The following is a 26326-nucleotide window of genomic DNA, read 5'->3' as shown; positions in this document are numbered from 1 at the left end:
CGTAGAAATGCATCCCTGCTTTCCTCCACACGGTGGGACTTGCGCGACCAGAATTTCTGGGGAGAGCATGTGAACCCTTACATTGAGAGGAAGAATATGGAGGGCTCTCGCTCGGGAAAATTTGAATACAAAAAGCCAAACCACCGCTTAGTTTGCTGGGAATTCAATAAAGGCACTTGCGCTAGGCCCTACTGCAAATATAACCATGAATGCGAGAAGTGTCAGGGTGCCCACCCCGCGACCGCATGCTTTAAAGGTAGGCAGCCCTTTCGTGGTGGTAGGGGCAACTTCCAACAGGGGCCCCGTAATGGAGCAGCAGGCAGACAGGCCCCCGCGGCCAACCGATATTAACTGGTCCCTGTCCCTGGCTTCTTCTCCCATAAAACTTCACACTTTAAAGTCACTACTTCAATTCTATCCTGATAGGCAGGCAGCAAGATATCTATGGGAAGGCTTCTCCACGGGCTTTAGAATTCCTGTTAGCATACCCCCAATTTCAGGTGAACCGCCTAATCAAAAGTCCGTGAGGGAAATGCCCGAGATTGCTAGAAAGAAGATTAATAAAGAAATAGGCTTAAATAGAATTGCAGGCCCCTTCTTAGAGCCCCCAATGAAGAATCTTCACGTTTCACCGTTAGGAATAGTGCCCAAAAAGAGCCCCGGCGAATTTAGGTTAATCCACAACTTATCGCATCCTAGAGGCTCCTCGGTGAATGATGGCATACCACAAGAACTTTGTACTGTTAGGTATGCTTCTTTCGACCAAGCGGTCAAACTTATCAGGAAATTTGGCAAAGGCGCCTTATTAGCGAAGTGCGATATTGAATCAGCCTTCCGCCTTTTGCCGGTCCACCCACACGATTACCGGTGGTTGGGTTTCAAATTTGAAGGTGCTTACTTCGTGGACAAGGCCATGCCCATGGGTTGCTCCGTTGCGTGCTCCGCCTTTGAGGCCTTCAGCACTTTCTTGGATTGGGCCTTGCGTTTTAGAACAGGCCTTGAGGGCGTGACCCATTACTTAGATGATTTCCTTTTCTGTGGGACTGCCCTTAATTCTGATTGTGCCCACCTTTTGGATGCGTTTGGAGCCCTGGCCGCTGAGCTGGGAGTTCCTTTAGCAGCAGATAAGACGGAGGGCCCAGTCTCAATTATCACTTTTCTAGGTATTGAATTGGACACAGTTGCCCAGTCGTCTCGGTTGCCCCAGGACAAGTTGTCTGCCCTAAAACAGATTATACTTGAACTTCTTCCTTTAAGAAAGGTGACTTTGAAACAAATTCAATCCCTGTTAGGTCATCTTAATTTTGCTTGCAGAGTGATATCCCCTGGGCGCCCCTTTTGTGCAAGGTTAGCTAGGCTGTCGGCGGGTTTGCGTGCACCCCACCATCGCGTGCGCCTCAACAAAGGGGTTAAATCCGACTTGGAGGTCTGGTTGGAATTCCTGGATAAATTTAACGGAGTTTCCCTGTGGCAGGATAACTTGAGGCTTAGAGCGGATTTTCAAGTGCAATCGGATGCAGCAGGTTCCCTCGGCTTCGGCGTGTATTTTAAGGGTAGATGGTGTGCCCAGCAGTGGCCCTCCCGGTGGAGAAAGAAGCCCCTCATTCGCGATCTAACATTTTTGGAATTCTTTCCCATAGTTGTAGCAGTGCACCTGTGGGCGGACGAATTCAAGGACCGGCGGGTTTGCTTTTGGACCGATAACCAGGCCGTGGTTGGCGTTCTTTCCAGGCAATCATCGCGATCACCCAGAGTGTCTGCCTTGCTGCGTACCTTTGTACTGCTGTGCTTGCAGTTAAACATTTATTTCTCTGCAAAATTTGTACCCGGTGTTAATAACGATATTGCGGACGCCTTATCTCGTTTCCAGATGGACCGCTTCCGCTCTCTTGCACCAGAGGCTCAGCAATTGCCGGAGGCGTTCCCGGAACACCTGTGGAGTCTTGGGAACGAGACGTCTTAGAGGGAGTATTGGCGTCGGTTGCCCCCTCCACTCTTAACACCTACAAAAAGGCTTGGTCTGACTTTACGATCTTTAGGACTAAAAACTCGGGTTCTGGAATAAAATCCCCACCCTGTACGCAAGAGGTTCTGATGTACCTTGCTAGCCTTAGGAGGTTGGGTAGGGCACCCAGAACTCTACATATACAGACATCCGCTATTTCCTTTTTCTGTAAAGCCACCCATGCAACCGATCCTTGTTCAGATTTCCTGGTGCGTAAAGCGCTCGAAGGCTGGCGCAGGTTAGAGCCACCTCGTAAGGATAAGCGCAAACCCATAACTTTTGACATATTATATCAGATCCATAGGCAACTCAGAAAACTTTGTTGGTCCACATACGAGGCTAGGTTGTTCTCGGCGGCGTACTCTATAGCCTTTTTTGGCGCCCTCAGGGTTGGGGAAGTGGTTTGCGAGACCTCCCCTGCACAGGCTACCAGGGGTTTAATGTTGTCGGACTTATCTTTATCCGATAAAGAACTGGTGTTGCACATTCGCCAATCGAAAACAGATCAGCAAGGCAAGGGCGCTTTAATGCATCTGCCCGCCACTTGCCGGCACGGCCCATGTCCTGTGAAAGACACTAGGCGCTTCTTGCAATTGAGACCTCCCTCACCAGGCCCACTCCTTATTCACCAAGACGGATCTTGCTTAGCCCGACATCAATTCACACGCGTCATGCGTAAAGCGCTCGACGCATGTGGCCTCCCTCCTTCAGAATTCGCAGCTCATTCCTTTCGCATTGGGGCCGCCACTACCGCAGCACACTTGGGTTTGTCTGCAGAGAGAATAAAAAACTTAGGTCGTTGGAAGTCCAAAGCTTACAGGGGATACCTCCGCTCCTCGAAATAGTCCCCCCCCCACCCCTGGTCAACGTCATCTTACGTGTCCTTCTGCTTTGCTTCCAGGGAAAACTGTTAACATCTGGTTGGTTGGACACAGCATCGTGCACTGGGCCAGGGCGCGCGCCTATGAACGGAAGTTGGGCCACCATTTGGGGTTGCCAAGCTGGGTCAGAGTGTCTTGGATTACAAGGAGGGGAATGCGTTGGAGTGAATTCCCGACAGCGGTGAAGGCCAGGGCAGCCTTGCAAGGCCCTCCAGATGTTTTGGTGGTGCAGCTTGGCGAGAATGATTTGGCTTATCGAAATGGCCAGGACCTGAAATGGACTATATACAAGGACTTTGATGAGCTATTAGCCGACTTTCCCAGATTGACCATTTTTTGGTCCTCACTACTGGAAAGACGCGTGTGGCGCGACTGCTTCTCGCCTGCCGCTGTGAACAGAGCAAGGAAGTTTCTGGATATTTCAGTGGCCAAGAAGGTCCTGGCATTGAATGGACATGTTATACCGCACCCTGCCATTAAGTTTACCGAGACAACCTTATTCCGTGCTGATGGCGTGCATCTTTCGAATGCTGGAAATGACGTATGGCTTTCTGACATCCTAGGCGCTCTTAGGCATTGGTTACGGCTGTGAGGGTATTGGCGGCGAGCCCCTCCGCGGGGCTCGATTGGCGGTAGGCATTGGATTCTCTGGAAGGTACAGGTGCGGGGGGGGAGGTTGCTGCCATCACCTCCCCCAAATGCGGAAGGGTACTCCCTTAAGGAGTCCGGGGCGTTGCCAAGTCCGAAACCGTGGAAGGTGAGGGCCAGTGGGCACGCACTTAATGGTGGCCCCAGGATGGGTCCTAGTTGATGTGCATCGCAGGACTCATCCATTGGTGGTTAACCCTTCACAGACTGCCAGCAGAGCGGGCTGGAGTCAGATATAGTCGGTTAGATCCAATGCCTATGCCAATACCTCTCTTCATCCGTAATCAATAAAGTTGTGGCCTTTCTATGCCCATTAACCCTATATCATGTGTCTTGTGTCTTTATTCCTTCGGGGAGGACTCGGGTATTGCCACACAAAATCTCTTCCCGCTCGGGGGGAGGAGATGTTGTGGGCACGCGAGGACTCTCCGCGGAGGGGGAATGGCTAGCATTCCCCCTAGCCCATTGGCTGCCTCCCCGCCGTGACGCGCCTAGAGCCAGCCAATCCGGATCCTTGCGGGGGCGCGGCCTGTGCATTTAAGCAGGCCCGCGGCGTGGAGACAGCCTCTCTTTCGTCGACCCGGCTCCTGCTTTTCCCACCCACCCACCCTCTTTTCAGGCAGGTTTGTTTTTGACGTTGCTGCGCACATTTATTGGTCACCAGCGGTGGCCTGGTAGGATTTTTCCCACTTGGCAAATTGGCTCTGGCCTTGGGGTTTTTTTGCCTGCCGCGTATGCAAATCGTCACAACTTGGGGTTTTGGCGGTAGGCATTGGATTCTCTGGAAGGTACAGGTGCGGGGGGGGAGGTTGCTGCCATCACCTCCCCCAAATGCGGAAGGGTACTCCCTTAAGGAGTCCGGGGCGTTGCCAAGTCCGAAACCGTGGAAGGTGAGGGCCAGTGGGCACGCACTTAATGGTGGCCCCAGGATGGGTCCTAGTTGATGTGCATCGCAGGACTCATCCATTGGTGGTTAACCCTTCACAGACTGCCAGCAGAGCGGGCTGGAGTCAGATATAGTCGGTTAGATCCAATGCCTATGCCAATACCTCTCTTCATCCGTAATCAATAAAGTTGTGGCCTTTCTATGCCCATTAACCCTATATCATGTGTCTTGTGTCTTTATTCCTTCGGGGAGGACTCGGGTATTGCCACACAACTGGATTATCAAAGCACAGTCATCATTTTGGTAAGAGATAGCCTTAATAAATGCTGCACATTGCAAATAGCTGTTCATATTTGACCAGTATACCCTGCTACTCATATTAACCATTTAATGAGAGCTGAAATCCATAGCACTGCATAGAATTGCCCTATGAAGTCCTGACATTGAGAGAATAGCAAGGGAAAGAGGAAAAGTAAAAAGATAGAGAGAAAAGCAAGAGCTCACTTTCTCCTTTTTCTCTTTATTATTATTAAAAAAAAACTACTGCATATGGTTGACATTAGAGCCACTCTTGGACTTCAACCTGGGTGACCTAGGCTAAAAGCTCATCGCTCCTCAGTAAAATGGGTTATGTGGATTAAAGAACTTATTGTATACAGCACTGTATGCTTAAATGTACTATATAACAGATAATAATAAGATCAGGATACAGGGACAAAACTGCTGTGTCGATTTAGGAATGCTTTAAATTAAAGAAACTTTCATAAAAAGAGCAATCACATTTTGGATAACTGGGGGGGGGAGGGGAGTCCACAAATGGAGGATTACAAAACAAACTCTTTGGCACCTACACTTCCTGGAAAATATTTCCCCTAAATGTCAGAAGCCATACCCCATTCTCCATTTGAGAATGGATAACAGCAACAGAACAAAAGACAAAACATTTTGATAACAACTTTGCTATCCCCCCATCATTACCTCTTTCTGCAATTTCATTATTTCCTGATGTCCTCGAGATTTGACTCTGTAATCGTTCAATCTCCGAGTCTTTTAGAGCTAACTGTTCCTGAAGCTGTGCGATTTCAGCCTGAAAGAACAGATTAACATTAGGTTTCTTTTCATCTCTAGCTCATCCAAGAAATTAAATTACAAAGAACCACTATAGATTATTTTCTCTAATGCATGTTAGAAACACAAAAATTTCAGACAATGCATTTTTATGCTGTTATTTTTTGCACACTGCACCCAAATCTTCTCTTGCCCTTTGCTCCCTGACACCCACAACTTTTATTGCCAGCCAATGCAGAAACATAGCAAAAAGTAGGATGCAAGTATATTCCCTTTGGGGAGGTGAGAAAACTTGTCTAGGACCACATGACATTTAAAAGGAATTGCAGGCCTCTTTTGAGTTTACATTGCATGACAAACTTGGGTTGTCTCTGCATAAAATGAGAAATAGCTGTGTGGCTTACTTTGGTTGCTTTCAGTTTCCATTCATACTGGGTCCTTTCATTTTCCAGCTCTTCAACCTTAATTTTTAGGTGTTTTAGTTCCTGTAATAAGTTCTGCAAAGGGGGAGGGGAGAGAGAAAACACATTTCCTCATGAAACTGGACACGTGGGTGAAATTGTCAAGTGAATGCACCCATCTCAATAAAATAAAATTACCCCAGGCCTGATTGCTGATAGAGAGCAATCTTGACTGGGTAGCCTGTTAAAATGAACTCTCTTTTACTAATAACCCCAGACAGCTGCCAAGGAAAGAACAATCTTGAAGGTCTAATCACAGTGATTTGAAGCCATGGTTTTAACTGCCTTTGCAAACCATGGTCTGAAGGCATGTTTCATCAGCATCAATTACAGAACATGTAGCCAGCATGATGCCAAAGAACCACATAGGCCAGGCATCCCCAAACTCGGCCCTCCAGATGTTTTGGGACTACAACTCCCATCATCCCTGCCCACTGGTCCTGTTAGCTATGGATGATGGGAGTTGTAGTCCCAAAACATCTGGAGGGCCGAGTTTGGGGATGCCTGACATAGGCAATCAGATTTGCCTATGTGATAAAGAGAGTCAGGGACGCTAGCTTATGGGGGTTGAGCAGTTTTGGGCTCCCTATATCCTTTGGGAGTCTCCTCCCCAATGCTGAGGGGGCGGAGGAGGCTATGCATGTTGCAGGTTCATTGCCCAGCATCTCCTCCTGCCATGGAAGGAGGCTGAGCACGAGAGAGGTGCCACCAGCCATTGAAGCCGTGCTGCGCACTCAGCCTCCTCCCGACAATGTGACATCATGAACATGATGTTACATGCATGCAACGCCAGGCCCCCTTCATCTTTGGTGCAAGTTGCTGCCTTTGAATAGAATCAAAAGCTTCATGCTTTGCTGCTGCTTTTTAAAAACTGCCTCATTTTTTAAACTGTCTCATTTCAATGCTCTGTCTCTGAGACGACCACTGACAATTTTTATGTCATCTGAGGAACTGCTTTAAATCTGGCATACAAATTCAAATCAGTGAGTGGTACACACACAAAATTCTCCAGAGCAGCTGACTCTGCTAGTTAAATGGATGAACCACACAAGTAATTTTTATATCCTTCCCTTTATGAGTAGGAGTTCAACGCAGTTCAGAAACTAGATTTACAACTGCTTGAACTGTTCAGAACTATTTTCTTAACAGCACTTTCCTCATGAACCACAATCACATCATGTTCTTTTGTGTTTATATGTGCAGATGAAATCTTTTGGGTCTCTCTCTTCCAGACTGGTTATTATTATTTATTAAATTTGTATACCACCCTTCATTCAAAGATTACAGGGTGGTTCACAACATGGGATGTGTTCTTCTGTCACTGTTGGGCAACCAATATATGTAACACACTTAAAGGAAGGTAATGGCACAGAAGAGAAAGCCACCACAATTTTTAAAAAATGAAACATGAACTGATTAAAAACGTATTACTGTATCTCCAAAATGTGATTCTACAAAATTCAGAAGACAACACGGCAACATGAACAAACCAAGCTGCTAGTAAGTCTTTAAACAAGCTTATGTTAGGCATACCACTGTCATTCCTCTTCTGTTCAACTTCATCAGCTTAACCAAAGTAGCTTTCAGCCTGACATGTGAAGTGGTTTCTGATCAAACACAGCAAAGGTTTGTTCTATAAATTCCAGAAAGCCTTCACTGAAGTGCTTGTTACGCAGGATAAGCAATCAAAATTTATGGGGTTTAAACAAAGAAAAACACGACAGAGTATTCACCATGCCTCTCCCCCTTCATTTGATCCTCTTAGAATGCACACAATGAGCAAAAATCATATGCCTATGATTTCAAGACATTCCAAAGCTCATTTTCTTAAATGAAAGCCTGCAGCCAAAAATATACATGGCCCCAAGGGAAGGGGGTGGTTTGTTTGTTTTTAATAGGGTGTTAATATAAAACAGGAAAGTTCTAAATGCAAGTTGTCTATTAAATATATTAAATAACTTATTCCAATTAAAAAAACACCATTAATTGCTAAACGTAACAATCCTTTATTGCCCTTGGGTGCTGTAGAAAATCAGGTTTACTATATTGAGCAGTTATGTGGAACACTTTCTGAATTATTTCCCCTTATAGCCGCCCAGAATGGCTGCATATAAATTTATGATGATGATGATGATTTCATGAGGCAAGAGTGCCAACTTATTGATATGAAGAGACCTAGACACTACCCCTCTATCCCTGAAAGGTCCCTGGGTCTATCCTTATATGTCTTTTCATGGTCCTGATATATATATACACACACACACACACACACACACACACACACACACATACACACACACACACACATATACATACATATACATACATACACAGTGGAAACTCGGTTTACGAACGCAATCCGTTCCACGGAGGCGTTCATAAACGGAGGCATTCGCTCCCCGAAGGCACGTGCACAAAGTGCCGATAGAGTGCTTCTGCGCAGAAGTGAGCTGCGCAGAAGCGATCTGTGCATCCGATGCCACGGAACCCGGATGTAAACACTTCCGGGTCCGCGGCATGCGTAAACGATGCCGTTCATAAACAGAGGTAGTTGTAAACAGAGGTTCCACTGTGTGTGTGTGTTTGTGTGTGTATATATAATTTTTCAGTTTTTAGTTTAGCAATAAACACATGTAAATCAGTACATACTTAATTTGACTTCCACCGCCACTTCCGTGGTTTTGTATAACCTGCTCTACTGAAAGAGTATCCTTTTTTTCTGGGCATTAACAAACCTTCCATGTATCATATGTGAGAGATGAAGAACAACAAATAATAACCATGTAACCCATAATCAAGATGCCTATCTGCATTTATCCAACTAGACTATCACCAAAGCATCCCATAATAGATATAAAAGACTGTTGAACACCATGATAAGTATCTTGTATGTTAGGCCAACTTAGCTGCAGCACAATTTAAGCAGCCCTCCTAATTTTACATGGAGCAACTTCTGAGGAAATCCTTCCAAACAGGAGACAAAACTGATTTACAACTGGGAGATAAAGCACATGTTTACTTGGTCTGGATGAAAGCATGCTGGGCCAAGACAAGCAAAAATTTCCTGTTGGTTTCTTAAACACAGCACTCTGTCTAGTGAAAGCTACACAAATTAATGCCACTTGATCACAGCAAGCTCCAGTTAGTAGTTTAGTTTGGTCTCTGAAAGGGGGCAATGCACAAACTCAGGCCAAAATTTACTTCTCATACATCACACTGAGTGCAATTCTTCCAAACAGGGACCTCTGTCACCGAGTCAATGCTATCTTGAGGACCGACTGCTGCCATATTTGGCTTCCTACTGTGGGATTTTCTTTCCTGGATTTTACTATTAATCTCCAGCTGCAGTCTACACATTTGTTCTTGTAGTTCACTGATCAGGTTCACTACTGACTACACAAGAGGAAGAGAGAAAATTAAGACCAGAGGAAACATGGAATGAAGCCAAAATAAACAAACAAATATATGACTGAGCACCTGTGTGATAAGAAGAGTGAGTTTGAGTGGCAACAACAATATGGTAGATGAGGTACATGGTAGTGTGTGTGTGTGTGTGTGTGTGTGTGTGTGTGTGTGCACGCGCACACGCACGCGCGCGCGCACACACACACACACACACAGTTTGCTACCAGTCATATTTGGAAAAACTGCTTAGCCAAAGTATGCACCAAACTTCTAGCACCTGTGGCACACTTTTTTTCAGAGTTAAAATTAGGGAGCCCAGTCCACTCTTGTATCCAAAGATGTCTAGAGGGGAATGAACTCTCTCACTGGACACCACTTCGTGTTTATCTGTAAGGTGCATATATGCATATCTCCTTACTGGAACACGGTTACCCAGAGCAGTGACTCATGCAGAGACAACAGCCTCCGTGGAGGGTGGATAATTTTCTGCATCCAGAATAACCGGATCGTTCAACACAGAGAGATGGCAGTTCACCTCGCCAGCCCTGGCAAAGACTGATGAGAAAGCAAAATTACCAGAGCAGTAAAAGCTTGCAGAGATGAGCTTGGAATCTCCGCTGCATGAAAGGCAACTTGGAAATAGTTGGTAGAGACTAGCAAAGGGTGAAGGAAGAGTACAGCATTACCCTCCCATGCACCATGGCATGGCTGAAATTGAACCCTCGTGGCCAGATTTTAAACACCTACTTAGGAGATGGAGCATGTAGGTCTGTTCTCAGTGTCATGAATTCAAATGGCAACCAAGCAAGGCTCACCTCAGCTTTGTTCTGCTTCTCTTCATATTCGCTTTGTTCCTTCTCCATCCCAACCAGCTTAATCTTCAGATCCGAAACTTCTGCCATTAGGTCCAATTTCTGAGTTTCCAGCGATGTTCGACTTAGCAGCTCCTGCAAAAATAGGAGTGTACTGTCAGTAAAAGGCCTACTTACGAGTAGGACCCTGTCAGAGACACATGCCCGGCTGGCATGTTTTTATTCACTCAATTCCATGGCTGACAGAAAAAGTACTTCCTTCTCCAAATTTAACAATTCACAGGCAACACTTAACTGAATATAAATATTACATTAAGAGCCACATAGCCATTTAAAAATGTTTTTTTAATGGAAACATTTAACCCAAGTGTTCACTACTATTAAGTAAAGCAACCCTTCATAATTGTTTTTAGACCTGGGACAAAATAAAGACACCACAAGGTAAGGGATTTTCAAGTTTACTTGAGAATACAGAACAGAGGTCTTTTGTTGAGGCAGTGGAACAAATTCATTACACAGCAATTGTTAGTACCGAGTGTGTTTTGAAAGCTTAACAATGAATTTTGCGCTCTGCTTCTTAAACTTTAGAGTGTACTGTTTCATATACATGTTACACACAATTGTGTATATGTATTCCCTGCTTTATTTTTAAAAAGCCTAAGTTGTCATGGGAGGCTGAAATATGGAGAAGGAGAGGTGCTTAACCCTTTCCCTCTGCTTAAGCCTCAGCCCCTGTCCCCACTTTTCCACGCACAGGAGAAGACCCACTTCTATTCATATTGTTTCCTACTTGTGGTTGTAAAAAGAGATTTTGGAGGGAAGATTTTTAAGTGGCAAAATGGAAAAGTCTGAAGGGTTAAGCAGTCTCACCTTCCTACAGATCTGCTTATGGTCATATCCGCCATATTTCAGAGACAGGATATGTATGGGATCCTACATATCAGACCAATCTTTTAATTTTGTTTTTGAAACACCCTGCTGTGGGATGGATTCAAATGACATATCACAACGTGATTGCTACAGATAATAGGCTGTAGTGCTTTGTGTGGGCAGAATTACTTCTCCCCCAGCACACCCCCTAAATCTGTTCTGGGTTTCCCCCCAACACTCCAGAGCAGATTTTGGAGTGATGTGGGGCATGCATGAGGCTGCCCTCAACAGCTTGGGAGTGCTCCCTCTAAAATTGAAACAGAACTTTGTCATCTCTGATGCTTTATGTGCATCAGGTCCCTAGCATACCAAACCCCCTTCAGTGGGGCAGGATGTCCTCTGACTGTGGAGGCAGATCATAGCCATCACAGCAAGTTGTAATGGATAGCCTCATCTTTCATGAATTCGTTCATTCAATCCTCCCCTAAAGCCATCCAAGTTGGTGGCCATCACTGTCTCCTCTGGGAACGACTTCCATAATTTAACTATGTGCCAAGGAAAAAAAAAGTGCAACCCCGTTGCGATCTCCAACATTGGTGTTCTGGGGTTTCTGAAGCAGCACAATTGGACAGGAAGTCTCCAGGTTTGCAGGGAGAAACAATTTCCCCAGCACTCTTGAACAAAATTCTCCCAGTCATTAGTATTCCAGAAGCACACAGTTCCTGAACACAGAAAAGTAGTTTGTGGATATGTATAGAGCAGTGCTATATTAGTGAAGGAGAAGATTCCATATAGCCATGGCAGCTGATAGCTAAAGAGGCATGTAGTCCATGAATTTGTCCCATCCTGTTTTAAACTCTCACCCCCCAAAATACCTCCCCTCTTAATCCCCAATTTATAAATACTGCTTATGTGGTGTAGAGGTGATACATTGCACAAGCTGAAAGCTATTCTCCCCTAACTGCTATTTCACATTATCCAGGACTAAGTCTTGGCATTGAAAACAGGATCTGGAGCTAACTGTTGAGAGTCTTGTCCCAATTAAAGTATTTCTGAAGCCTGCATTAAAATGCAGATAGGGCAGCTAGAAAGCAAGAGCTCTAATCTTGAATTCAACACAGATGGATTTCGGTGTTATGCCACAAACAGTAAAGACAAACTTTGGATTTGGCTAAAAGTTATAAAAGCAAGCAAGCAGAGATCACAATCCAGAGCGTTAGTATAATAGAATCATAGAGTTGGAAGAAAGACACATGTTGAACCAGCACAAAAGTAAGAGATGCAAAATATTTGGGAACACATTCTGTGGAATGTAACACAGAAAGGTGTGATTGGGACTTACATACAACCCTTACTTAAAGTGACAATGCATGACAGCCCTGCAACTTCCCTAACTTTTAGTTTTTAGAAAAGCGAACGCCGATGTTATACTTCAGTGGTGCTGCTTTAATTTTAGCCAGATGAGACTTGTGGTCCAGAAAGTCTACTGAACTAAAAATTATCTGAAGCACAGCTTGAAAAAATGCCACAGTGCAGATGCTAACATGTGGAAGTCATTATTTCTATCTTCAAGCAGATGCTTATGTTGAGCAGTTCATTAGTGGAATATGACCCACCTTGTTATGGGTAAATTACAGAGTATTCCAGCGGTATGATGCAATTAGAAGGCAACTTGAATAAATACAAAGTTGTAAGAAGTAAAAGTACAGATTGCGTTATTGGTTTTGAACTGAAAAGATAATACATGTCATGTGCACAGCTAATTTTGGCTACAAGAGTTTCAGGAGGATCTGTAAAAAGACAGTAGCAGAGACAGCCAGACAGAGTATAATCTATATTGTTTAGTACATTTATAAATAAGTATAACAAAATTTGGCAGTACACGATGCAGGGTCTTTGTTTTATTCTGACTGCTATAAATCTGTCATTTAGTACTAATCAAAGTAATTTGCAAGAAACACCCCCTCCAAATCTTTTTCTTTCTAAAAAACAAAACAAAAATCCAAGTTCAAGGATCCAAAACCATGCAGAAGGTGTTAAAAATGTCATATATTAAGTTTGCTTTGTCTTTAAATTCATAATAATTTCTAAACAGCAACACAACAACCATATTGCATGAAGTTAACACATTGTGTTCAGTTTTTACACTGTTTAATCTTCCCAAAATCTAAGCATGAAATGAATTTGTAACAAAAAGCAGCAGCACAGGCTTATTTATGCTTTCTGGAAACTTGGAAATGGTGGCAGGGTTGAGGAATATTAGCTAGCTTGAATTGCATAGTTGGTGTAAGACCAAGGTATTCACCCAAAGAGAGTATTCACCTGGTAAGTAGAATTTACAATCCGTCACAAATCCCCACCATCCTGTTCCAAGATATTCAAAATAGAAAAGCAAGCAGAAACTCATGCTGTATAACAGAATATCCCCAAAGAATATTCCATTTAAACTCCATGACATTTAATACGTACTTTGTGGGAAATACACTGCTGAAAGTTGAAGCTGGTACAATCCATTCCTTCGTTAAAGCACTATGGAAACAAACAGGCTATAGAGTCCTACCCGATTCCCAAAATTCAGCAAGAATCACGCTTGGATGAGGGCGGCACTTTTTACAAGAGCTATGTGTCAGCTGTGGTAGAAATGGAATATTTGCTTAAGTTAAAACACAGCTGAGAATGTGGCTTCTTGCACCATTTCAAGATGACACAGTAAGAGGCAGCGGATTGCAGCCTTCCACTTCTCTGTTTACACACTGCGAGTCCAAAAAGAGAAGTTAGAAAGAAAGGAGAAGCATGCAACTTGCCAGGAGGGCAACTGTTCGAACACTTAGTCCTCTGCAAAAAGAGCCAAAGACTAATTTCAGGCATATCTCACCAGTGCTTAGACCCAGAACTTTCTTCAGTGCTGAAAGTGAGACCTCAAGCATAGCAAAAAAAAAGGAAAAACGCATCACTGAACACCTTCCTCTTACCACCCAGAAATCCTAACTGGCCTAAGACACCAAGGACCAAGGGACAGCACTTTCATATCAGAAAGCAATATTTGGAATTTAAATACAGCAAACATCCAAGACGGTGCTTATTTAACATTCTTTGTTTCCTGCCTTTCCTTTTCAAGGCAGTGCACATCGGGTTCCCAGGCAGCCTTCCATCAAGACACTGAATTGACCCAGACCTGCTTAGTTTCAGCTGATGCTGCTGCCCCCATGCTTTTGGATCATGAGCAAGACCAAATGGAAACAGAGCTGGATGCCAAGTAAATTAGCCAATGGTTGTGATGATCACAGATAGGGTAAGGCTTGGCCCACATGTCACATTGAAACCACGGTTAGTGCACACTACTGAGAAGCTCTCACTCTCCTCCACTGCTCCTGCCACATGGCAGGGAAAGAAGTCAGAGCCCCAACGTTTACAGATAACCAGTTGCTTATGCTGATGAATGCATGTTGTCTGCAACATAGAAGTGATGGAAAGTGTCACCATTTGGATTCTAACATTTCGACATCAACTTTGTTGGACTGGTCGTGTTGTGTGGATGCCCGATTATCGTCTTCCAAAGCAACTACTCTATTCCGAAGTTGAAAATGGAAAGCGTAATGCTGGTGGTCAACAAAAGAGGTTTAAAGACTGTCTCAAGGCAAATCTTTAAAAATGTAGTATAAACACCAACAATTGGGAAACACGGGCCTGCAACCGCTTCAATTGGAGAACAGCCTTTACCAAAGGTGTCATGGGCTTTGAAGACACTCAAACTCAGGACGCAAGGGAGAAACATGCTAAGAGGAAGGCACACTTGGCAAATCCACACCGTGATCAACTCCTGCCCGGAAACCAATGTCCCCACTGTGGAAGGACATGTGGATCCAGAATTGGCCTCCACAGTCACTTACGGACTCATTGTTAAAACTGTGTTTATGGAAGACAATCTTACTCGGCTATGAGTGATCGCCAAAGAAGAAGACGACGACTAACATTTTGAGGACTGTGCAGTTTGTGCCTTTTTCTTTAGAGGACAACAGCCCGGATTCAAGAACGCTCACGGCAAATGCCACAATTAAACTAAACTCCAAAACCAACCTGATGTGCAATGAGAGTTGGCATGCTGAACCACAGTTTGTACTTGCAACACTGCACTCCAGGAAATACTTTGCCACTAGCATATTTGAATCCATGTAGCCAAGCCTGGAGACTATATATATATAAACACACAGTATATATTTATAAACATATTGCTGGCAGTTGTATTTGGTTATGTGCGTCAGTCCTAACTTGAAGAATATCCCAACTAGAGCGCCTGTGGAGATCTACTGTTGCTGTATGGAAGAAGATAAATTCTACCATGTATCAAATTGCATGTAGGAATAATGACACCTAACCTTTAGAGTGTACAAATATCCAAGCCGCCCCACCTACCTTATCTTGCAAGTTTTACATGCAAAATACCATGCTGAGTGTGTCAGTATTGCTATCCTCATATTACAGAGAGACCATGGCTTGCTTAGGGCTATCAAGCGACTTCAGGGCACTAAAAGCAACATGCAATTTAGATACTTCATAAGAGAAGGTCATGGAGGGCTTATTCCTGGTTGTTTTTTCAATGCAACTCACCAATTTAAATTAAATTTCCATAGCAAATGATGATATTACCAAACACATTTTCCACTTGTGTGCTTTTATGGGATGCTCCACATGTTCCAGAAAAATGTATTTTTGAAGCATGCTTACCACATATTTTTCCCGGTATATGAATCATAGAACTGCAGAGTTGGAAGGGAGAACCAGGGTCATGTAGTCCAACCCCCTGCATTGGAGGAATTTTTTGCCCAACGTGGGGCTTGAACCCATGACCCTGATATTAAAAGTCTCATGCTCTACTGACTGAGCTATCCTCTAATTTATGTGAATGCAGGCATATAGGAAACACATGCTCGGGGGCTTCAGCACAGGGGCCAGCTCCCAGTGTTGGAAAAAAGCAGTTGGGATCTCCTTGTGCCAGGATCCCAGAGTGTGATGTACTTCTAGAATCCCAAGATTATAGGCAGGCCTGGAGACTGCAAGGAACAAATCCTTCAGAGTTTGTTTTATGTATTAACAGTTGCTTTTGTTCTACTCAGCAAGTCACTTCAAGCTGCAAAGACTGACCCCTCTTTGTCTGCTGCTGTAGAAAGTGGGCTGAGCTGGGTCTACCATCCAACTGCTTTTGCAAGCAAATGGCTGCATATAAGGAGACCTTCGGACACAGATGCTCAGTTAAAAATAAAGAATATCAATTAAAACTCTTAAAGCTTCCCAAATTCCATAAAAATCACTCATTATTTAAACCTCAAACCAAACTGTGTGAAAACAGCTTCTAAGCCACCCATTTCATTAGGCTAACCTCTACAGCTATATAAAAAAAGAACATCTAACCAGTTTAACAGGTTTTTCAGCCCTCTTGTTGACTTTTCTTTGTCACACTAATGAATAATAATACACACAATGGTATCAATTTACATGCCTACTAGTCACAGCATTATATGCCTAAAATATAGAATACCACACACCAGTCAAGAAAGCAAAAGCATCTCATAAAAATAGATTTGTGTAAGGAGGCTAGAGACATATCTAATTCCAGCCTATTTGTCTTGAGTGACTATAGAGCCAGATATGTACATGGAGTCTGCTTATTCACAAAAAGCTTCCTTACAAATCCCACACTCCTCCTACCTGTTGAAGCATCTCTTCGGTAGCATTAAGTTTCAGCTGGTGCCCCTCGAGGCAAACTTCTAGATCTCTGATCTTTTCTCCTTGGGCCTCCACCTGGTCTGTAAGGACGCTCACCTACAATTGAGGACAAAAAGGGAACAGTCATAAAGAGGAAATCTTTCATATATTCAGGGATAAATGTCATTCCTGTTAGCAATGAATTGTAGCTATATGCATCCACCCACATGTGTTGGCCACTCTTCCTTATAGGTGGTGGCATGTTCTCTTCGTGTTCTCTAACAGCCAGATAAAATAGATTTGGTTTAAAGGCAGCAACCAGCAGAACCGAGGTCATCTTGATAAGGTTCATCTCCAAATAGGGATTTGAACCCATGCCTTCCCAGGCTTCAGCCCAACATACACCTCATTACACAGACTTTTTCTTTTCTTTTTAATCCCCCTCCAATCATTCAATTAGTTACTAAATGACTTTAAAATGTCTTACTCTATTTTCAAAATGACAGTTTGTTCTTACCTTAAGAAGTCACCACATCACACTTTGGAGAAGGAGGAAAATACCAGCAACATTTTTAAAAAATTAAAAAAGAGGCATTTGGAAGGATAGAAAAACAAACAAATGCTGATGTGAAAACCGAACACTGAAGATCATGTGCTAGCATTTACAGTAAATAATCCTTCAAAGGGAAAAAGCCCCTGAAGAATCCTGTTAATATTTTAAGTGGGCTTTGAGCACGCACAACCCTTTCAGCTTCTGCCAACACTTCTCTCCTTAGAAAGGGGGAAACGTAAGGGAGAGTCCTGTAGGAAGCCAACCAATTACCTTTCTCCTTACAAGAGCACGAGAACAGCTTACCTATCAACAAAGCCTTCTGTGACTGTTTAAAAAACGTAATATGCAAAATACATGTTTTAACACTGGCAGTGCTCTGCTTTTCACAGGTTCAAAGTATTACAAGCTTAAACATGAATGCCAGAGTTTAGGCACTGAATTGTTGGGAATGAATTAGTAACAATTCTCAGGGAGATCCAAGAATGGTGTCACCCCACAGCTACAGGAAACAACATGAACTCTTCATTCTGTGCGAAGAAATAAATAGCAGCGGAACCCAATGGTAGCTAATGGAACTGAAACAAACAAGCAAGCAAGCAAGCAGACTCTGTGTGCCTTCTGCAAATCTGGATTGCCAGAGGGTTCACTGGGCTTCCTACCTCTCATAACTAACACCTCCAGATTTCTTTTAACCAATTAAACCTGAATGCTGGAATAATCTTGACTGAAGAGCTTCAAGGACTTGATTTTCCTTTCTGCCTGTTTCTTTGTTTGAGAAGTTTGCTAACATAAAAATTGGGAAAGAAATATTGCAGCGGTATGCGTCAGAGACACACCTTTTGTACTTCAGTAAAAGTACATAATTGTAGGCTTTCCCCAGTAATCCAGATTTAGGGAGAAAGCAGTTGACTGTGTAGCAAAGCAAGCCTAGTCATATCTAAAACCAGCCTTCTACTTTGTAAAGGAAGAATCACCTTTAGTGATTTATAAAGATTTTGCAAGCTGAAATAGAGATACCTCCACATTTTGAGGTCATTCACATGCCAAGAGCCAGGATTTGTAGGTAGACAGGCTACAAGTTATTTAAAAAAATCTTATTGTTTTCACAACAGCATAAATAATTATAACACAAAATGAGTAAGATTATTAATCCTATGTAAGCAAAGCCATTATCCCTTAATAATCACTTAACAATAATGTTACTAACCGAAAGCTTATTCAGAAGATTAATCTTCCTACCTGCTATAATCCCATGTTCAAACATAAAGCACCATTTCCATAAATTCATTAATCTATCCCATAATAAATAAAGCATATCTATTTTTCAAAACAGTGATTCACAAATACTACTACATTTTAAATCCATAGTGCTTGGTTGGTTTGAAATCCCTTACTAAAATCAATAGATTTCTGCTATTCTCCCAGTCTTTTCTCTTCTTTCTCAACTTCATAGAAAATATGTTAAACTGGCACCCCAGGTTTTCCCCAACCCATTCTTTATCTTTGGTATGGTTTGTAATCTCCAGCATTTAGCATAAAGCGTTCTAAGCTGCATTGACCATATAATAAACCAACTGACATTTGACAGGCTACTAATTCTTTCATAGGACTGCAGAATTGGGGTGGCCAACATTAAGGCAAAGAGATGCCTGTGCCCAGCTACATTACATCTAATGAATTGCATCTCTGCCAACTGAATGTTTTCCTGCTTTGTGTTATATGGAATGGGGTAATGACCAACAATGGAACCCCATAGATCGTTATTACGTCTCAGAATTGAAATCTGCTTTGTCCATGAAGAGCAGACAATGTTGGGATTGGCTCTTCTGGATAGAATCCAGAAGGAACCTGCATTTATTTAGGAATTTTAGATTCTTGCCATAGTTCCCATTTCTGAACCCCAAAATGATGCCTGCTGCATTAAGAAATTCTTTCATGGAGCTCAGATTCCACAGCAGTTTCCACAGCAGTTTTGGTTGGCTGCTACTATAGGGGAATGTTGAAGAGAGAGAGACGCTTGGTTTTGCAGAGTAGCCCTTCTTTCTGGGGCTATTTCAAAAGGTGTTCCATTCAATCGGTCTAGGCAGATGTGTAAGATTCTCTCCCCGGCACTTTGCAAACGTCTATATGCACACAATGTTCACCTGCAATGTGTAGCCGACTACAAAGAAACATGGGGGAAAGCTAATGCACTAGAATGAGCTTCCCAAGGTAGACTCTGATAATTTCAGGGCTGAGCGGAGATTTAAACCCAAATCTCCTGTGTCCATTAGAAACAATGCCAACCAAATCACAATGGCATTACTTATTTAGGAAGCCAATTATCCAAAGTTAAGAGTAATTATATATAAGCAGCTTTAGTCTGGAAAAGCAGCCAAGGGCAGTTTTGTCTCTTGGTAAGTAGGAATATATTTGGGGGTGATCCTGTGCTTGGGACAGCATAAAACCCTCTCTCCCACCTTCAGCAGAACTTTGAATAGAAACAAGGGGGGGACACACATTTTGTGGTATCCAGGGGAAGGGCCCCAAGTTCTCTGAAATGTGAGGGTGGTGGTGAATGTATTTTTTACTAACTTTGATACAGATTGGGCCGATTCCCTTATTCTTTTTTTAGTGGGCCCATTTCCCAAGTGTGTGTTGTCGAGCTGCCCCTTCGTCTTAAAACAAGAGACAGAAAATAAAACACTAGTCCCTGGACCACCTCATTAACCAGTTACAAATCTCCCCCCCCCAATAAATCTACTAACAATGAGCATCTGCCTCCTCATAATCTTTGGGTAGCATGTCAGCTCCACAAACGACTGTAAAAATGTTCACATATTAACATTTTGCACAGCCCTACTTGTGCAACCTGAAAAGGGGCATTCTATTCTAGTTAGCAATCTATTTTATTGTTGGGCCAATTTCAGTCTTGCATGGTCTATCTACTATTTTAATACATTGGGAATTCCCTGGGTCTACTGGTATATTGTTTATTTTTTCTTTAAAAAATGAGCTCTTAACTCAATATCGGTTAACAGTTATAATTAAGTCATAATCTATATCAAGTGATCAGAGTATGTATTCTTGCTTCAGATATTTTTATTCCCTTCATGCCTCTTGAGTAGTAAATATAAACACCTATTAAGACAAAAGCTGGTCAGAAGGTCTGTGTTCTAGTAGTCATTACATCTTATACTAAAGGAATGACAGCAATTAAACAAGCTATAAACATTACTGCAATAGTTTCTTAATGAACCATTTGCAATACTTGAATCACATAGGGATGCTGCAAGCACTGTAATATTCCTCTCGTAAAATACCCCTCATTTCACGGCTTTGGACAATGGCACTAACTGATGGCATGTATTATAATCAAATTCTTGAGAAAACCTGATGCATCAGCTTAACCGTGAAAGTTGCTTTGCAGCAATTAAGCTAATTATCCAAGCAATGCACACCAATTACCCACTGATTTCTGTATGTTGGATTAATGAACAAAATGCACAATTAAGCCAACTGCTCGTAACATGAACATCAAGGACACACGCATTGTTTTCTGTACTTTTGAATGGGTAAACAGATGCACAGGAACTGATAATACTCATGGAACTCACAACTATGATCAGATCAGATCATCTCTTCAGCTAATTGCCCTGAATGTGCAAGCCAAGGCATAGGAAGGTGGAAATATTCATGAAAATAATATACCTTATCTTACTGGGTTTATTTGACTTAAAACAGATGAACACTTCAAGCTTGCACACCACACGTACATTTTATGTTCTTCTTGATCCTAAAGCTATGTGCATCTGTGTGATATTATTTTGGCATGTCCTGCTTTCCTTGCCCATTTATTCATAACTCAGCTATGAGCCATTGCTTTCTGAGCAATGATGATGCTTCTGGGACTGCCCCATACTTCTCAGTCACAGTGCAGACTGCATGAGAGTATCCTGGTGAATTCTTTCACTCTCCTTCACTGCTTATTTTTGGGTGTTGGAGAGGGAGAAAATAATTTCTGCATAACAATACAAAGAACACCCAACATGGTGACTTAATTTCAACACGCATTTCAGCCCGTCTTGTAGAACACCAGTGCATCACAGTACACAGCCTGTGAGTTATATTCCCATAATGTAATTTTTGTGTTGGAAGGTAAGAGTGTAGACTGGACATTGCAACCAGCATAAGAGGCTGTTCTATTTTTCTAGAAAAAGAGGTGCTGAACACCTACCTTTTTCTCTTAGAATGGCACTGAGAAGTGCCAGAGCTGAGCTCTGGTGGGCTCCAGCTGAAAAAAGCCCCGATAAAAAGTGTTGCCTGTATACAGTACAGTACAGTGGTACCTTGGTTCCCAAACAGAATCCATTCTGAAAATCTGTTTGACTTCCGAAAAGTTCGAAAACCAAGGCGTGGCTTCTGATTGGCTGCAGTAGCTTCCTGCACTCAATTGGAAGCCGCGTCAGATGTTCAGGTTCCAAAGAACGTTCGCAAACACTCACTTCTGGGTTTGGGGTGTTCAGGAGCCAAAACATTCAAGTCACAAGGCATTCGAGAACCAAGGTACGACTGTACTCAAAAAGCCCATCACACAAATCTTTCCTTTCCTTCTCTCTGTTTTAAGACTTTGGACCAAGAAGCCTTTTCTTCTTGGATAAAATGACCACCAGCAACCAAAACTGAACTCCCAACTTTGAGAACAATTGTACATTTCATTTCAGTCAAAAGTAAGCAGGGGGGAAAGAGGTGCTACCACCAAACTTTACAGCCTGGAGTTTCTCACTCAGATTTCAGTTTTTTAGGCTACACAAAATGAACTGATACTATTTTCCTACTGCTAAGCACTGAAGTGAGATTTGTCCCAGCTTTGAACACATGTTCCTGGCAGAGATAAAGAGAGAGGCAGCAGCCAAGCAGTTTCAAGACACCATTAAAGGCTATGGGGTCAAACCAGGTCCCCCTTAAAAGTCAATAGTCCATTAGGGATGTGCTTTTTTGTTACTGTTGCTGATGTCTAGCTGAATCCACAATCTATTTGACCCAGAGATTTAGAGTATAGAGATCTAAGGTTTTCCGCTCTCTCAGTACTTAAATATTTTAATATATATGTATATTTAAAATATGTAGAATCTTCAGACAGGAAATTGAATTTAAAAGTTGACACCAGCAACTACAATAACTAACAGTTGCTGCAATTAACCCCCAAGAAACATATCATAAGATTTTTATTATACTTTAAATAACAGTGTTTAAAAAATAAAGTGAATTCATCACCACACAGGCCAAGACCACAATTCTTTCACATGAAGTAGGTACAGGGATTTTTTTAAATAGTACTTGCCCTGAAAAGCAGAATATAAAATACATGATATAATGATATTCTATTCTCCTGCTTTTCACAATGAGCAACAAACACACCAATAAATTCCAAATGCAAATGGTGATGCTATAAATTGCATACCTGCAGTATGAGAGACTCTTTGTCACCCTCTAGTCTTGTCAGGCGTTCTTGATAGGTTTCATTGCTGGCAGAAGTATGGTGATTCACCTGGGACTAAAGAGAACAACAGGTTAAGATTACGAGTAATTCAAAAGTGATTGTATTGTTAGATCTTGCCTAGAACTTCAAAGCACTGTGTAATCATAGCTATAAGAACATGCCATGAATGTATCACATAGCTTACAATTTTCTCAGCTGACAGTGCAGTCCTAACCATGTCTACTCCCAGGTAAATGGAGTTAGGACTGCAGACAAAGTTTGCTAAGCCACAAACATTTTGGGATTTTAAAATGAAATGTAAGTTGGAACTCCTGCAATTTTCTAGGATATAATCATGGCAAAAGGGAAAACATCTTCCCAGTCCCCCTCTCTACACCCATATATGAGAGAGAGAGAGAGAGAGAGAGAGAGAAGGGGGTGGAGAAGAGGGAAATTATCCAGGACAGATAACTGATCCCAGCTGTACGGTCAGTCCACTGCCACCCATCCAACTCCAGCATATTTCTGGAATTCCACAAAAGACAAATCAGATCCAAAACTCAGTGAGCTGTCTGCTACTTACTACCTTCAAAACAGGAAATGCACATTTTTAAAATATGTAAAACAGACATATTTTCTAGTTTAGGAGGGCTGCAACACAGTTGCCTTTAAACCCCTGCATGTCCCACCTATTCTTATCCAGGTCCTGCCATCGGCTGCTGTGGTGGCTGAGAAACACAACAGGCAGAGACATCAGTGACAGAACCAGGGAAGAGAACAGAAGAGAGAAGGCACAGCTACGCTCTCTCATTGTACGGGGGATTTTTTTTTAAAGGTATGCATCCAGGCCTGGAAGATGGCAATCCTACCGTGTTCTTCAGATTCACTGCTGACGAACAATTAATACACCCATTACTTCTTCCCATGCACTGGAAAAAGTACTGTACAGTATAAGAAAAGTCAACAGTTCACCCTTATCACAACAAATGAAAATCAAGCAATAAGAGCGACACAGTTTCATGAAATTGCTGAATTCTTTATAAAGAACATTCCTTGCATTGCAGTATGTAAAAGGTGTATGTCAGTGTAGATGCCACCTTACTCCAGGGAACTCAAGTTGTCATACATGGTTTTCCTCCCTGCTCCATTTTACCCTGCAGAGGAGGTTAAGCTGAGACACAGGCCACCCAGCAAGTTTCATGGCTCCTCATTTGAGCCTGTCCTCAAGTCAATTTTGTGCAGGATCGAAAAGCAGCAACACGTAGTGACAAGAGGGCAGTATCTACATACTCTTACCTGGAAATAGAGTGTTTTATTTTCTTTCACAATGTTCTTTATGATCGGGATACAACTTTGCTTAGCATATTCCTGACCTCCATTCATTAGGTAAAGGTAAAGGGACCCCTGACCATTAGGTCCAGTCGTGACCGACTCTGGGGTTGCGGAGCTCATTTCACTTTATTGGCTGAGGGAGCCGGCGTACAGCTTCCAGGTCATGTGGCCAGCATGACTAAGCCGCTTCTGGCGAACCAGAGCAGCGCACGGAAACACTGTTTACCTTCCCGCTGTAGCGGTACCTTTTTATCTACTTGCACTTTTGGGCGTGCTTTCGAACTGCTAGGTTGGCAGGAGCAGGGACTGAGCAACAGGAGCTCACCCCATTGTGGGGATTCGAACCCCTGACCTTCTGCTCGGCAAGCCCTAGGCTCAGTGGTTTAACCCACAGCGCCACCCGCGTCCCATTCATTAGGTAGCCAGACCTAATAGCCAGACCTTATATTGGGCTGACACATTTGACCCAGAAAGTCCATAATAGGATGAACCTATAGGATAAAAGTCCCTTGGTGCAACAGAAAGGTATCTTAAGCTAGAAGAGCAGGTACATTTTGTACGTTGAAATAATTTTTCCCTCTCTCAGGACAATTCATTAAATTCTGGATAACGATTCATCCTGCATTAAGCCATAAATAGATAATGTATTACAATGCTTCCTGCTCTGATTAACGCTTCCAAAGTATCTTGGGATGGAACTACTTCAGCCAACATCCACATCAGACAGAGTAATCCAAGGAGAAAATATCAGCTCTGCCAAAACATCAGCTGCTTCGAGGTTTAATAAGAACAGACAAATGCAGTCCAGACAGGCTCACCTACTAAGCAAACAGCTGCTCTGTCTCAGACGGCATCTCTTAAGATACTGGTTCTCTTTATGGCAAACATAATGAGAAGATAAAAAAATATAGCAATATGGCCCAAGGGCACAGGCTTGTAGATTATGATGGAAGCAAGTGCTGTCATGGCTCCCCAAGAAGAACCTCCTATGGTCATTCACCTGGTAAAGGATCACAAACCCCAGAAACATCTGGTTTTTGAACTTTTTAAAGTTTTGGCAGTCGTTCACTGGCTGTGTTTAAAGAATGTCATATTTGAAGTGTAGACATTTTCCTTGAGCAGTATGAGCTACACCGTTATCCACACTTTTCCAAATTAACGTGAAAGCTTTCACATATGGCTTTGGAATTGCGGAGATTGCGGGGGTGGGTGGGTGAGCAGTGGACAACTGGAACAACCATCCCAGGACCTAGAGCAGACATCCCCAAACTGCGGCCCTCCAGATGTTTTGACCTACAACTCCCATGATCCCTAGCTAACAGGACCAGTGGTCAGGGATGATGGGAATTGTAGTCCAAAACATCTGGAGGGCCAAAGTTTGGGGATGCCTGACCTAGAGCTCAGAACTGGAACAAGGGGAGACTGCTATCAAGAGGCTCCAGAGACAATCTGGAGTGGGACAGGTTGCATAAAGTCAAGTCATGCCCTGGAGGATTCCAAGGTTATTCAGAAGTGTGTTTACATAGGCAGGTGAGAGAGACATTGCTCTCTAAGCCCAGGCAGTACTGGGCATCTGCAGGACTGGCCCAGTACTGGCAGGACTGCCTGAAGGCTGAACAAAGCACCCAAGATGCATAGTGCCCAATGCTTGTCGAGTTATTTTGGCAGCACAAACATGACTCACGTGAGTGGAAATATAACAATATATTAAATACCTAAATCCGCTGCGCTTTCAATACATCCAAAATCAGCTACCTGAGGTGGCTGCTTTACTCTGCGCCTAAAAGTAGGACCCGGGTACCTAACACAAAGAACCAATAAATCATCTCTAATTTAATGCGCAAGAAATTCTTTCCAAAAGCCTGTAAAACAATTCAAAGGGAAAACATAACTTAAGAGGGCCACTGTAGAGTTTTGTGGGGCAAATTTGTGTGTTGGGTGGACTGAGGGAGAAAGGTATATAAGGTTTCTGCATTGTTCAGTGCTTTTTTTTTAAATAAGAAAATATATTTTTCTATTTCATTTATCTCCCACCTTTCCTCCAACAAGGGGCTCAAAGAGACATACCCCCATTTTATACTCACAGGTAATTAGAAGAAGATACAAAGCCTGTGCATTAATTTTGGGAGAAGTATTACAAGGTCTGAATGTAAAAAGAATGTAAAAAGTAGGAGACCAGAGAGAAGAAAGGTGCCCCAAAGTTTGCAGATGGAGGAGGGGGGACACATTTTTACAACATTT

General features: G+C 42.8%; 1 protein-coding gene across 12 annotated transcripts in view; it reads right to left on the bottom strand.

Moving 5' to 3' along the window:
• Nucleotides 1-26326, bottom strand: part of PPFIBP2 (PPFIA binding protein 2) — a 123404-nt gene that overhangs the window by 41641 nt on the left and 55437 nt on the right. For 10 of the 12 annotated variants that reach the window (XM_060275467.1, XM_060275475.1, XM_060275459.1 and 7 more), the window contains 5 exons: nucleotides 22736-22828; nucleotides 16743-16856; nucleotides 10170-10301; nucleotides 5893-5985; nucleotides 5399-5507 (listed from right to left, as the gene is read on the bottom strand). In XM_060275467.1, coding sequence (XP_060131450.1) covers nucleotides 5399-5507; nucleotides 5893-5985; nucleotides 10170-10301; nucleotides 16743-16856; nucleotides 22736-22828 — 541 coding nt within the window. The other 2 variants (XM_060275493.1, XM_060275486.1) reach the window with 2 other exon arrangements.

The sequence above is a fragment of the Zootoca vivipara genome, chromosome 1, assembly GCF_963506605.1.
Source record: "Zootoca vivipara chromosome 1, rZooViv1.1, whole genome shotgun sequence".
Taxonomy (NCBI): domain Eukaryota; kingdom Metazoa; phylum Chordata; class Lepidosauria; order Squamata; family Lacertidae; genus Zootoca; species Zootoca vivipara.
Note: the sequence above shows the minus strand (reverse complement) of the source record. Positions and strands in the feature narration are given on the sequence as shown.